Here is a 14,274-nt window from a genome sequence, read left to right as displayed (position 1 = left end):
ATTTATCTTCCACCATTTCTCCAAGACTTTAAATAGTGCCTTATATATAGTAAGCACCCAAGAAATATTCCTTCAAAAATAAGGGTTAATAAAAGACTTTATAGTTTAAAAAATGAATTTTGTTTTCACTTACTAAATTTAGTATAAAATTCAGATATGTTTGCCAGAATTTTTAGATTAATGATTTTAGGTGAAATATTTGGGCAAATCATAAATTAAAGGAATAGAAAAGTAGATAGTGACTGTATCTAAAAAAAATGAGTAATGGTAATTTGTGAATTCATTCAATATATACTATCTTCTAAGCACATATGCTATGTTAGTTTTCATAGGTGCACCTATCATTTATACCTTCAAACCATTCACAAACTAGTAAAAGAATGACTTAGAAAGAGATGACAGTAAACGAGCTAATTACAACACTATATCTGCCCCGACAGTATTACTGAAATAGAGAAGAGTAAAGATTGATTCTGATGCTAGATGATGGACTGTTTTCTAGGCAGAGGGGTAGACTACAAGCATTCCAGGCAGCAGGACCTCCATCAGGAAGGCCATGGGAAAAGCAAAACAAAGCCCAACACAAAAACCAAAACCTGAGAGCCAACCAACCAAACAACCAAATAACCAAACAACCAAACAATAACACCCACACGTTTACAGCTCATGGAGATGGAGTGAAGAGATAGCCTTTTATCTTGTTCTGGGCTGGAGTTTGAATAATAAATGGCTAAATAGTTCTGCCAACTGCCAGAATGGTCAGGAAGGATATGGGAGAAAATAGACCTCAACACAACCCTATAGCTAGTAGGCAAATGAGAGATCTAGGGTGTTCGTCTCAGTCAAGATGAATTTCCTACCACCCATAGAACTGGGGACATTTGGTGACCTCTGGAGTTATTGTCACAATTCAGGGAGGTAGAGAATAACTGACACTTAGCAGGTCAGTATTAAGCATTCTGCAATTTATGGGGTAGTATCAAGAAACAGGATTATTGTGCCCCAATGCCAACAATGTCAACACCAAGAAATACTAATCTATTTTTTCCAGTGACTTAGAAAAAAAATCACTCTCAAACACAGAAAGCCTTGTAGGCATATTTATTGACTTAATAATTGTAGTTTTATATTCTCTAGAAAACAACAATAAAAATGATATACATCAATTATTCTAGCAATATAGCTAATAGTTACTTACAATGGTTCTGTTACTACATACTGTCCTTATATACTGATCCCTTAGTAAGTGCCCCATTCTTTGGCTCTTGCAAAAATTTGGAACGTTTCCAGGGGGGCTTCCTATTCTGTCAGTATCTACTTAAAAAGCACTTAATAACATGATGAACTAGCCAGTACCCTGGAGCTCTTGTCTCTAGCTGCATATGTATCGAAAGATGGCCTAGTCGGCCATCACTGGAAAGAGAGGCCCATTGGACTTGCAAACTTTATATGCCCCAATGCAGGGGAATGCCAGGGCCAAAAGAATGGGAATGGGTGGGTAGGGAAGTGGGGGGGGGTATGGGGGACTTTTGGGATAGCATTGGAAATGTAATTGAGGAAAATACTAATAAAAATATTAAAAATAAAAAAAAGCACTTAGTACTCTCTTCCATTAATACAAAATACTAGTTACAATAAAATACTCACAGTCAAACAACAAAGCCTTGTTAATGGCTTTCTATGTTTTAGATAGAATACTGTATGTTGTTTATCCTCAGAATGCTCTCAGATTTGTTTTTATGTACAACTTATACTTGATAAAACATAGACTTAAAGGGGGATTACTGAGTGTCATATGGCAGGCATTGCTAGGCACTGAATTCATAATGTAATGTCATTTGTTTTCAAGACTTGAACTCTCAGGCATGTCTTCCAAATAACACTACAGCCATTGTGGATGCACCTTTTTCTCCAATTCATATGTTATTTATTGACACTTGGACATCTCTATGGGATTTTTTTTAAGGGTCTATTTCCCTTGTCCTCTTCATCCTTAAGGACCATGTATCCACACACAATGGCTGTGGAGTTTTTGTTTGTTTGTTTTTTGTTTTGGATCAGTTTCTGGTAACATTAAGGGTGTTCTCAGTGAGATAGTTAAAAAACAAACAAACCAACAAAGAAACAACACGTATTGAGAACCATGCACTCATGTGGACACTAGAAATCTAGTTGTATCCTAGAAAAACAGCAGCCCAGCAGTCCTTCACTGGGAATCTCTGTTCAAGTGACAGGAGTAGCCATTAAAGATGTCTTAAAGCAAGTATAACAATTCCCCGTGTACAAGGAAAAAAGGAAAATAGTTCAGAGAACTGAATGTAAGAATGAGTTTATGGCATCTGAGGATGTACCAGGATCTGGTAACACCCAAGATGTTACCAGAAGATGATCCAAAACAACAAACAAACAAACAAACAAACACCCCACAGCCATCTCATAGCCTTCAGAAATCCTGAAGGTTAGTGAACAGAGGGAAATGAGGCTGAAGAGGTGAGCAGAGGTCAGGACTGACAGGTTATATAAAGCAAAAACACCCATGGAAGGAGTTACAGAGACAAAGTTTGGAGCTGAGACAAAAGGATGGACCATCTAGAGACTGCCGTACCCAGGGATCCATCCCATAATCAGCCTCCAAATGCTGACACCATTGCATACACTAGCAAGATTTTGCTGAAAGGACCCTGATATAGCTGTCTCTTGTGAGGCTATGCCAGGGCCTAGCAAACACAGAAGTGGATGCTCACAGTCAGCTATTGGATGGATCACAGGGCCCCCAATGGAGGAGCTAGAAAAAGTACCCAAGGTGATAAAGGGGTCTGCAATCCTATAGGTGGAACAACAATATGAACTAACCAGTACCCCCCCAGAGCTCGTGTCTCTAGCTGCATATGTATCAGAAGATGGCCTAGTCCACCATCAGTGGAAAGAGAGGCCCATTGGTCTTGCAAACTTTATATGCCTCAGTACAGGAGAATGCCAGGGTCAAGAAGTGGGAGTGGGTGGGTAGGGGAGTGGGGGGGGGGAGGCTATGGGGGTCTTTTGGGATAGCATTGGAAATGTAAATGACGAAAATACCTAATAAATAAAAAAAAAGAAAATGATTTGCAAAGGTTAAAAAAAAAGGCATGCTTTCCCTTCAGTGACTCTTATAAACGACTTTTAGTATTAGAAAGCTAAAGCTTTTAAAACAATTTGATTGGTCAGCATAAAAAAATAGTAGTGAGTTTAACAATAAACTTTTGGTTTTTAAAGAAAATTGAAGTTGATAGTCATTCAGTGCGTCACAGAAATTGTCAATGATCCCATCCATCTTTGTATATTCATTGCTTACTAGCATAGCTATTCATTAGGGTTATAATGGTGAAGAACAGCTAAGCATATAATGGAATTCAATATGTATGCTTTTGCATATATTTAACAGTGTTGGAGGTACCTATGATTTTATGCAAATGAAATATGAGGAAAAACTTGCTATAACCAGGCTCATACATCTAGAAAGTTAACATTCTTGCAATAATATACAATCCTTGTTTTCTATTGTATGCATTTAAAATATTTGAAAATAAAATTTCAATTACTTTATATCACTGTCAAAGGTGTTAGCACGTAAGAATTGAAGCTTCTGCTCCAGAAACTGTATTATAATGCAGGTAGTTGCAAAAGTCTATGGGAATAGAGAGAAGCTGGTGACTGTATCTACATGGAGAAGGTCCAAGAAAAAGCTTCTCAGAAATGGTGACACTGAAGTTGAATTTAAAGGGCCATGAGAGGAAGAAAGGAGGGAAAGGCATGCAGAACAAATAGCAAGAGCATTGTCATGGAATGGCTCCTGTCACTCCCGTCACTCCCAGAGCTTCACCCTGAGGTGGCCAGGAGAGACAAAGCTGATAAACCAAGAAAAGAATTTAAGCCATACATCATGGTGAATGTAAATTAACATGTTTAACTTGGGAAGCTCTATCTTCTAGTATATGTAAACACACTGAAGATTTTTGAGTAGATAAAGTGTATGTGAAGGCTTGCTTCTCTTAAGCAATATTCAGTGGTTAACGTAGAAGTAAAAGTTACCATGCTGCTGCAAGATCATTCAAAGACATAGGCATACAAATATGGAATTATCCTTGATGCTCACTCTCAGTCATTTCTATCGCATCCCATGGGTAACTTTAGCTTCCTCCTTACCTTTATCCTATGCACCAAAGGAGCAAACAGAAACACAAAGAGCTCCACGGTAGCCATGGAGTTCTGGAAGGTCTTCCTTCGGTTGTTCTCTTCCTCATCATGGGAGCTGCTTCGGCAAGGCTGCCCCGGAGAACCCTGGTTTTCAATCTGGTGGATGAAAGCGCTGCTGCTGCCACCCCAGCTGGAGCCTCGGTCTGTACCCCCAAACTGATCATTGTTGCAGTCCTGTGGGGCCTCAAGAAGCATCCAGTGCAGGGTATGAAGGAGTTTTGTCTCAGCAACACCCAACTTATCTTGATGGCCTGCATGGGACAACCACACAGACAGGTAAAGGTAAATTATGTGCCCAGAATAGTGGATATGACTCTGGTCTGGAAGAATGTTTCATCTATTCTCTCTAGCATTCTTCCAAGCTTTAAGCAACTGGTATTTATAAGGCTTATTGCCATTTGGGGCTCTTTCTTCCTGGCTAAGATCTCTGCAGAACAGCATGCTGCCATATTTCATCAGATTCACAAACGTTTTTCCCAAATGGCCTGTCTTATCATGGTGAAAAGCATAGAAGACAAAGATAAAAACTATTCTATTTTAGACCTGACCTGGAAAGGTCCTTGTAACATCAAAGTAGACACACAAACATACAGAGAGAATGAGATGAAAAGTGAGTCCTCTAATGTAGGAGAGATGGCTAGCACATATCACTAGATGAGAAAAGCAATTTGGAAGTAATCATTTACTCTCTCTCTCTCTCTCTCTCTCTCTTTCTCTGTGTGTGACACACACACACACACACACACACACACACACACACACACAGAGAGAGAGAGAGAGACCCCAAAAGAGCAGTGAAATCAAGGAAATGCCTTATGACAGTGGTTTTCAACTTCTGGGCTGCAACCCACTTGACAAATCTCTTATCTCCAAAAATATTTACATTGTAACTCATAATAGCAGCAAAATTACAATTACAAAGTAACAACAACAACAATAATTTTAATGGTTGGAGTCACTACAACAAGAGGAACTGTTTTAAGGGGTGATAGCCTTAGGAAGGTTGAAAACCACTGCCTTAGAAGTATATGTCAAGTCATGAACACAGTTGCATTAAAAAATGGAAATAAATAGTAAATCACAGACTAGGTCAGAATATTTAGCCAACCTGATGTTCCTGGTGTTATTTTAACGTCTATGTGGAGAGTACAATCACATATACAAAGTTAAAAACAAAGAAGCCTATTACCTTTTGTAAATGGCAATGATATACTATTGATAAGAAGGAAATTCTATGATTCTATGAGATAATGCATGCACAGTGCCCAGATGGTAGTAGCTATGAAGCATGTGTTCTTGTACACATTGCACATAAAGGACAACATAATTCAACAATGTAGACTGCCCACCTAGTTTGTTCCTGTTTGATAGCAGAGTTGCAGTGCAGTGGAGAACATGAGGGAGGGCAGCCTGCACTAGCTCCCATCTGGAAATGCTCTGGATGGCTTCAGAGAGGGCCGGGGACAGGCCATGCAGCTTGTTTTCCACCAACACTCGTTCAAAGGACTGCAGATTTCAGTTTTTAAAAAAGCATACAAAATAAAGAATTGGAGACTATTTAAAAAAGCAATGCTAAAACACTGCATACACCAAAAGATAATTATAGAACTCAGTTTTTAAGGAGCACTCCTACTATTGCCAGACATACACTGACCTGCAGTGAGTCAACCATAAATCATTGTCAGTTGTCAATTTGTAGGCTTAAAATGATCTCTATTTTTATATCTGTTAAAATATACTTCTTCACATAGCAACCCATTTGTTATCAAGATATATTATATTTTATATTTATTTACAATATAATATTTATTTCATATGCTACATTATATATACATAAACATACATATATAAAATTATAATATTTATAATATAGTATTATATTTATATCATATTATTTATGCTATTGAAATGTTGCTTCAGTATTCAAAGCAGCTCCCACAGCTCTAGACCAAATCAAAATGTGTTTCATGAAAGTATCTTGAGAAAAGGAATTTATGTCAGTGTACTCAACAGGTGTAAACTGTGATAGGAGACTAGTTCAGGAAATCTGATTTGGGGCCACAGACTCATTTTATCTTCAAAGCAATGATACATTAAAGGAAGTTCTTAACTAAACCAGGAAGAGAGAGGAGGGAAACAGCCCCAAATGAGCCACCTTTGCCTTGGGTTTCAAAAAAACTCTCTGTCCTTGTCAAGAGTAAAGAAAACTCCAAGAAACAAGTTTGACCTATACACGTTTTGCTTTGTTTTGTTTTCAGTACTGACCAGCTATAGGAACACAGTCACTACCTGTGACACGTGTGCAATTGTCTTGTAGAGGGCTCTAACATAAACCCTGCATATTCTAAGGTATACTTGTAACTATTAAGCTATTTGGCAAACTTGAATTGTTACAGGTATTATCTAAGAGAACTATTTCTTTTCTTACTTAAAAAGAAAAAGCAACAACAAAAACAACAACAACAAAACCCTAACTTTTATAAATGATAGGTACACAGATATGTCAAAGAGGATGAATTGCTCAATCTCATCATCTCAGGGAACTGGGTAGTTAATGCAATTTCTTCTTACGTGTTGCTAATGTAACCTTTAATAGCTTAAGAAACTCCAGAGTTCTGCCCTTTATCGATATCGATTTTCCCCATCCCCTATTTATCTACTTATCCATGTGTGAAACATAACTACTTGGCATTTTGTGAGCACTTTAAAAACATCAGCTATCTCTTTACCAAGAACAGAGAAAAGTCTTGGCTATTTTAAGCTGAGTAAGTATCAGCATGCTTTAAGGACGGGCTCGAGGTGTTAAGTTATTGTAATAACTCTGACACAAGAAATTCCACTGACAATAATGACAAGAAAGACATGTTTGAGAGCATCCTTGGGACAGCTCAATAAAGCCAATGCCTCCATGTGCCTGTGCCTGTGTGCACATGTGCTTAACTCTCCAGTTGATTTGTACCATGGTTTGTGGATCTTATACTTCAGAAGTCCATACTAGAGGATCATCCGCACAGCTTCTTACACATACGTTTGGCAGCTTAGAAATGGACAGCTTTACACTTTCCCACTATACTAAATAGGATCCAAAGCCATCTGTGGGTCTGTTAAAATCCATTTCACTCTTGCGTCATGATTTCATGTCTTATTTTCTCAGTTTGCAAAATAGATCTTATAGGGCTATGGGATTTCTTTCCAACCTCAGGACGAGTTCACTTCATTCTGTATTAATACCGATAGCATTGTTTTCATGAAGATTTAGATCATTCACTTTCAGACCCGCAGAATGTATGCAAGACATAAGAGTACAGAATTGCTTATTAAGTTATTTAAGTACTCCACAGTCATTCACTGCATGAATTACCAGCACATAATTGTCCCTGTTTTGTTGAATAACTATTTGATTTTTAATCTTCCCTAAAAGGCCCTCCTGAGCCTAGTTCTTCTCTCTCCACCTTCTCTTCTACTGCTCCATCAATAACTCCCATTACACTGGCGTATTCACACTTGATTCACACTTATTCACATTTGATGCTAAGGTCCTTTGTGGTTTCCTTGGCTCTCCTCTCAATATGGGATGTCTTCCTGTACACCTTGTGTCTTTGCCCATGCATCACATTAGCAATTAAGCCTTATCTAATCACTGTCTATAAAATAACCCCCTCACCACAGCTCTTCTGATATACTTTGTTACTTTTCTCCACAGTGTGTCTCACCGTCTATCTTATTAAGTATTTTATGTATGTAGTCTTCTGTGTTCTTTCTGCCTCTGGCTAGTGTGTAAACTCTGGGCTTTGTTTATGTCTTTGCCCTACCCCAACAGGATGTAACTATGTCTGCTGCATGGTAAATGCTCACTGATATTTGTCAGTTGAAGTAACTTGTGGCGTTAATAGGATTCAGTCTTTCCTCGGGGTAAATTATCACACAGAGAGAATATGGAAATAATCATTAAATGGTGAGAATCACATACCACACAAGAGGCTTCATATTGCTTCCCCAGTTTAGGCCTCAAAAATGCACTGAAAAATTAGTAAAGGTTTTTGTTATAAACATGAGCAAAACTATTTTTAAGGCATCTCTATGACATATTTTTCAATGACCAGGGCATGGCGGTATGAAACTCAGACCTCATGCTTCTGTATCGCTTGTTGATGAGCAGGTATTGGATAGCTGACAACATTTGCTATTACACATTAATTACACACACGAAAAAGACTTTGCTCTTCATAATTTCCCATGCCGCTCTTATTTTGAAGACTTTTTTCTTAACTATTAAAATTCTAAATTGCCCATGGTCAGAATTGGTGCATTCCCCGTGCATGCAGTTATCTTTCAAACTGAAAAATGAGCTTGGATGTGGGTCATAATTCCCAGCGTCTTATTTTTATATGTACTCAATTTCTAAAATAACGAGAAAGCCCTTTACTGTTTATTGGCCGGGGTGTCAGGCCTGGCCAGGTGAAAGAAATCTATCAAAATTCATTTTGCCCAGGGGCTTTAACCATGAAGATGAGGCTGGCTGAATCCAAGCAAACATGGTTAACAAGTGGGCACAGCAGACATGCCAAACACGCTAGAAAACAACAGGTCACTAGGCAAGGATTACAGCAGGAGATGGAGGGGGAATTGGAGGCGCAAGCGGAACCAGTCCCAATTACCCCGCCCCCTCTGCCCAGGCTCTCTGCCCTCCCATCCCTACCTCCTCAATAATGTATATATTTATTAGAAAACTGACAATCTGCTTATTGTCAAAAACTTCAGTGAGATCTATCTATATTTTTTCATGCGTGCTTTTAAGTGGGTGCAGAGGGCTGTCTTTCCACCCTAGAGACGTTGCTAGCTGCAGGCTGCGGCGCGGCCTCAGTGGCGGGGTTGGTTGCGGTGGCGACGACCCGGCGACCCCCCGAGCGCCACCTCTTGCCCCGCGCCCCTCACCTGGTTTGCCGCCACAGGAAGGTCTGGATGGGCAGAGGGATGCCGCGGCCGCCGTCCTGCTCCTGGCCCTCGGAGCTCTTCCTCTTCACCATGATGGTGGCTCCCGGGAGTCCTACCGCAGAACCCAGCGCGGGTTCCTCGCCGGCCGCCGCCGCCTCCTCGTCGCGCTGCTCCCCCCAGCTCTCATCCCCTCCTTCCCCGAGGCAGAGGCGGCTCTCCTCGCCGCCGGCCCCCGGCTCTCGCCCCTTCCCCCAGCCCTCCCCGCGCGCGGAACATGGCTGATGGAGGAGGGGAGGGCCGGAGGAGCGGCGCGGCGCGGAGGGGGGCGCTCGGAGCAGACGGCCGGCCCGCCGCCCCCGCGCCCTGCTTTCAGCACCTCCCACTGTGGACAGCGGCCCGCGCCGGGCAGCCCAGCCGCGGAGCAGAGCCGGGGGCCGGGGCTGCAGCTGCGGGGTGGCCGCGGGAGTCCACGCTCCGCATGGCACGGGCACGCCGGTCCCCCACGCGGCCTCTTCGGCACCCAGGGTTCTGCTTGCTCCTCTCGGAGTGCACCCCAGCAGTGTCCCCTGTCCTGCTTCCCAACCTCTGCGTCCGAAGGAAGGACTGTCGACCTCTGGGGAGGAGGAGCTTTGGAGAGCCGCAGAGCTCTGGCATCATTCGCACCTCTTGCAAAGAGGTCAGCAGTCCATCTCGGGTTTAGCAAGAAGGCAGGGGGGAATCGCTAGAAAATGAAATCAGGGCAGGAGGCTGGCTTGGCAAGTGGGAGGAAACTGAGAAGTTTTCCTATGTGAGAATTTGTTTTTACTGATAACTGCGAAGAAGTCTCCCAGGCTTGATTTACTAAAGCAGGGTGGGACAAACTACCCAGCTGTGGGTTTTCACTAGTTGCAAACTGCGAGGCAACGTTTGAATCACACGAAGCATTATTTTTATAGGTCGATAAATGCACTTTGGTGATCTTGTTCTCACTGCTGCCATTTTCCTTCCGTGTATCAAACGTCCACATAATTTATAGCTGTATTCCTTTAACAAGTATCATCTAACATTGAGGCAAGTGGGGGTGAGGTGAGGTTGGATGACGCAGCCCGACTTCAAAACCAATGCTGTAGATTTATCTATTTGCAAACATTCAAAACAAAAGAAATCAAACAGCATACAACAACAAAACATAGCAAACGTGTTATTTGAACAGAGATCAGTGTACAACTTGAAGTGACAAGTCAGATCTTTGGCCTTTATCTTAAGAGATAGGACATGACATCCTCTGTTAACAACTTGCATAAGCCAATTGGAGAAAACTCAATGATACATAGTGATCTTAAGGACCCAGAAATAAACTTTTTATTTACCTTCTTGAAGGTAAATAAGGATCTAAAAAATAAGTATATTACTTTAGATAGTGCCTTGCTAGGGAGCCCAAGCTTCCCTCAAACACTCACCTACCTCCCCTCCCACCCCCATCTCATTTTTCCTAGTGCCAGGATTGGAGAGATGCACACCCAACAAAAATATAGATCTTAAAGCATACTAAGATAGAAACCAGACAAAATGTATTTGATGGATATTTATTAAGTGTATTTATACCAGGAACTGTATTTATGTTGATTCATGTTCACAAAAGGCTCCCAGTGTTTAAGGGAAGACAGCCATATGCAGAGAAGAGTTTATACCAAACATGAGCATAAGTTCAGTTGTGAGCAGACAAGGAAGAAGATACAGGCAGGTATCGGTTGTTGTAAAGGAACCTTCCTGCCAGTGAAATGAAATTGTCCTTTCCTTTTTTGTGTGGTTGATGTGAAAAGGGTAAAGAGGGGAACTAGAAAAGTGTGCTTTGAGAGCCCAAGTCAATGTCTTGACACAAAATGACAAGGTAGACATAATAGGACGTGATAGACAAGTGGGGTGGGGGTGGGGGACCAGCAGCGGCAAAGCACTTAAGGTTTGAACTAGGTGGTTTGGGCTCTAACCCACTGTGTGCTAGATATATACCCTATGGAAAGGAAAAGCTGTGCCAAGGTCTCTAATGATGACAAGATGTTAATAGTCTATTGACTATTCTGCCATCAGAAAATACCAACCAAATCTTCAAGTTTTGACAATTAAATAGATAGTGATTTCTTTTAAAAAGAAAAAAGAATATGCAAGGAAGGGCATGTGCCTGTGCATGTGGTGGTGACTGTGGGGATGTTAATGAGTTATTCTTGGTTCTTCATTGTAAATTCCAATGATCATCACAAGGAGACAGCTACACAGGTACATGTGGACTTCAGACAACACAGTAGGAAGACCAATTTCGTGGTTAGTATTATATAGAATGTCACTGAAACTTGATAGTAGATGAGATTCAGGTTAATATACAGGAGATAAAAGATGAACTTGATTTGGAAATATAGGAGATATCAGCTTTAGTATATGATCAGAAAGGATGCTGTCAAAAGGAGACTTTTAGGCTAAAATAATGTCCATTAGCAGAATTCAAAAGAAGCCCCAAAGACTCCCATTCTTTTCTGTTCACACATATTTTCTCCTAGAAACTCAATGAAACTCTACTTTGTATGATGCTATGAAATGGTTTATACAAACCTTCTGTATTTAACAATATTAATAGGCTTTGTGTTTAAAATAAGTTTCAAGCTAATAAAAAAATGAACAGACACTGCCAAGTTCCCATATTCTCCTTTGCCCTCCATTCACAGCTTTTTTCCATTATTAAAATATTACATTATTGTGGTGTGATCTTTATTATTTATTAACTAATGTCAGTACATTATTATTAATCAAATCCATAGATTATAAAAGTGCTGATTGTTTGTATATTATGGTTATATGTTTTGTCCAATAATGTCACACATAATTCAATTTCTTTGGCTAAGATTCTCCCATGCTCAGCCTATCCATTTATCTATCTTTCCTTCCTTCCTCTCACCCCTAGAAACCATAGATGTTTTTACTGTCTAAAGAGTTTTGCTGCCTCCAGAATATCACACAATATGTGGGTATTCCAGACAGACTGTTTCACATTTGTGTGTGTGTGTGTGTGCATGTCTGTATGTGTGTGTGTGTATCTGTGTCAGTTGAAATTTTCTCCATTCTTAGTCTCTTTATAGCTCATTTTCTTGTCTTACCAAACAAGATCCTGTTGTGACAATGAAGGATATGGGGTCTATACAACCACAAAACTCTCTATCCAGGATAGAGAAGTAGGTAGTTCAGATCAACACAACTCTGTAGCTGGAGTTAGTTCAAACTTTTGAGAGTTTAACCTTGAGTAGTTTATTCTAGGCATATTTAAGCACAGCACAATTTGGGAAAAAGCTTTCTGATGATATTTAACTCAATCCCATGTGCATAAAAAAAAAGCTTAGAAGATGACTGCACTGAAACTCTTGAAATGTTCTACAGATTAATGGAGGAAACATGATCAACATAAACACATCATTTTAAGGGTTTGGGGAAGGACAGTTCTATAGATTGACTGAGACAAACAAGATCAGGATGATGGTCTTGGGAAGGAGGTGTGGCCTGGCCACCTATAGTTTTTAAGTTATTAGACTATTAATCACACCCATTCTCAGACTTCTAGATAGACTATAGGATATACATCTCTCCCTTTATAAAGCTACAACCCCATGTGTTTAACATTCTCAGTTTCCCTAGTGCTGCTCTGTGAGCACAGGGACCTGGTGCCTCCTTCTGAAGGGCATTTCAGCTGCTTTCACTTTTGACAATTGTGAATTAAGTTGTGACAAATACTTCTATGTCTAATTTCTGGAATATATAAAAAAACTAATTCTGTAGGGAACTTTGCAGGTCACGGAGGCATATATGCCCAGCATTGCATCACTCAGGGGGTAGAGGCAGAAGGATTGTCACAAGCTTAAGACCAGTTTTTGTTCTATATGAGTTTATAGCCTAATACAGCAAAATGATACACTGACAAGACTGTCACAAAAGAACAAGGAAAGAGAAAGGAAGAAGGCAAATTGTCTTTTAAAGTTGCTGTACTGAGAGTATTTTAACATGATTATGGGCATGAAAGTTATTAGATAGGGTACTGTTAAGGAAAGGGAAAATCTGAGACAAGGATAGTTAATAAACAAATTCTGAAGGATATAATATCTGGTGTACATTTGGATTTTTTCTCTTGGAAAGAAAACAATTCCTGTGATTGGAAATTATAAAGTAAGAATGGCAGAGGCTCTTTCCAATAAAAGAAAGAAGATAGTTGATGAGCATTCAGGCTTGATGACCTATGTTAGCTGAAGAGTCTAATAATGAATGGATTGATAGTCATTTTCTAACAATGAGTTTGATGGTGAGGGTAGGGTTTTCAAGTATATGCTATGTATTCAGGTTTATGTTCAGTGAAACAATGCAGTATGACAAAACAAAAATCAATACTCAAAGAAGGGAAAACTGAGCCATGTAAGACTGTGTTATGTGACATTATGAGGTGAAGTAAAATCTTTACATCCTGACTTCAAAGTTCTGACCCAACTGTCTAGCGTAGTGGAGTGTTTGCTAGTTGGGGTGTTTGAGGAATTGCTGTGAGTCACAATCATGTAACCTGCTCAAGGACAGAGAGGATTGCACTGTCGGTAGTAGAAGTTGAAGAAGAGTTAATGTCATTTTCCATTCCTGAGTGCCCTTGAGGAGTGAGTTATGAGGAACATGACAGAAATCTATAACAAGCACTGTCAACAACAGTTACCAAAATAACATCTTATTGGGGAATCAATATTATAGCATTATAATTTCCTCCTCAGACAGCCGCAGACCCTATTTGGTCCCTGTCTGCGTAGAATGGGTCTCTGGTTGCAGGTGGACAAGTTGTTGGCAAACGAATGACAAACAGAAGCAACACATGAGATTCTGTAGAATCTGAATGTAATTTTTCAAATTGAATATCAAACATTTTATACAGAATAAAATAGGGAAGTTAGGTGACACATCGGCAAGGTACAAATGAGGTTACCGGATGCTTAATGACTCTTACACAAAACAGAGGAATGTAAACACAAAGATTGTCAGCAACTGGGCAATAAAACAACTGAGACAAAGTCAGCTCTATCTAAGGTCATCTATAGTCTTAGAATCCAGGTGTGA

General features: G+C 40.1%; 1 protein-coding gene across 11 annotated transcripts in view; it reads right to left on the bottom strand.

Moving 5' to 3' along the window:
- Nucleotides 1–9,829, bottom strand: part of Unc80 (unc-80 subunit of NALCN channel complex) — a 207,538-nt gene extending 197,709 nt beyond the window's left edge. For 8 of the 11 annotated variants that reach the window (XM_029478005.2, XM_029478013.2, XM_029478006.2 and 5 more), the window contains exons 1-4: nucleotides 9,169–9,829; nucleotides 8,204–8,252; nucleotides 5,583–5,739; nucleotides 4,183–4,484 (exon numbers count right to left, since the gene is read on the bottom strand). In XM_029478005.2, coding sequence (XP_029333865.1) covers nucleotides 4,183–4,484; nucleotides 5,583–5,739; nucleotides 8,204–8,252; nucleotides 9,169–9,260 — 600 coding nt within the window. In that variant the 5' untranslated portion in view covers nucleotides 9,261–9,829. The remainder of the gene's footprint in view (nucleotides 1–4,182; nucleotides 4,485–5,582; nucleotides 5,740–8,203; nucleotides 8,253–9,168) is intronic. The other 3 variants (XM_029478023.2, XM_021162288.3, XM_021162296.3) reach the window with 1 other exon arrangement.
- Nucleotides 9,830–14,274: the final 4,445 nt, after the last annotated feature.

Source organism: Mus caroli, unplaced genomic scaffold (genome assembly GCF_978045245.1).
Source record: "Mus caroli unplaced genomic scaffold, Mus_caroli_1 scaffold_1, whole genome shotgun sequence".
Taxonomy (NCBI): Eukaryota; Metazoa; Chordata; class Mammalia; order Rodentia; family Muridae; genus Mus; species Mus caroli.
This window is presented reverse-complemented; position numbering and strand designations above follow the sequence as displayed.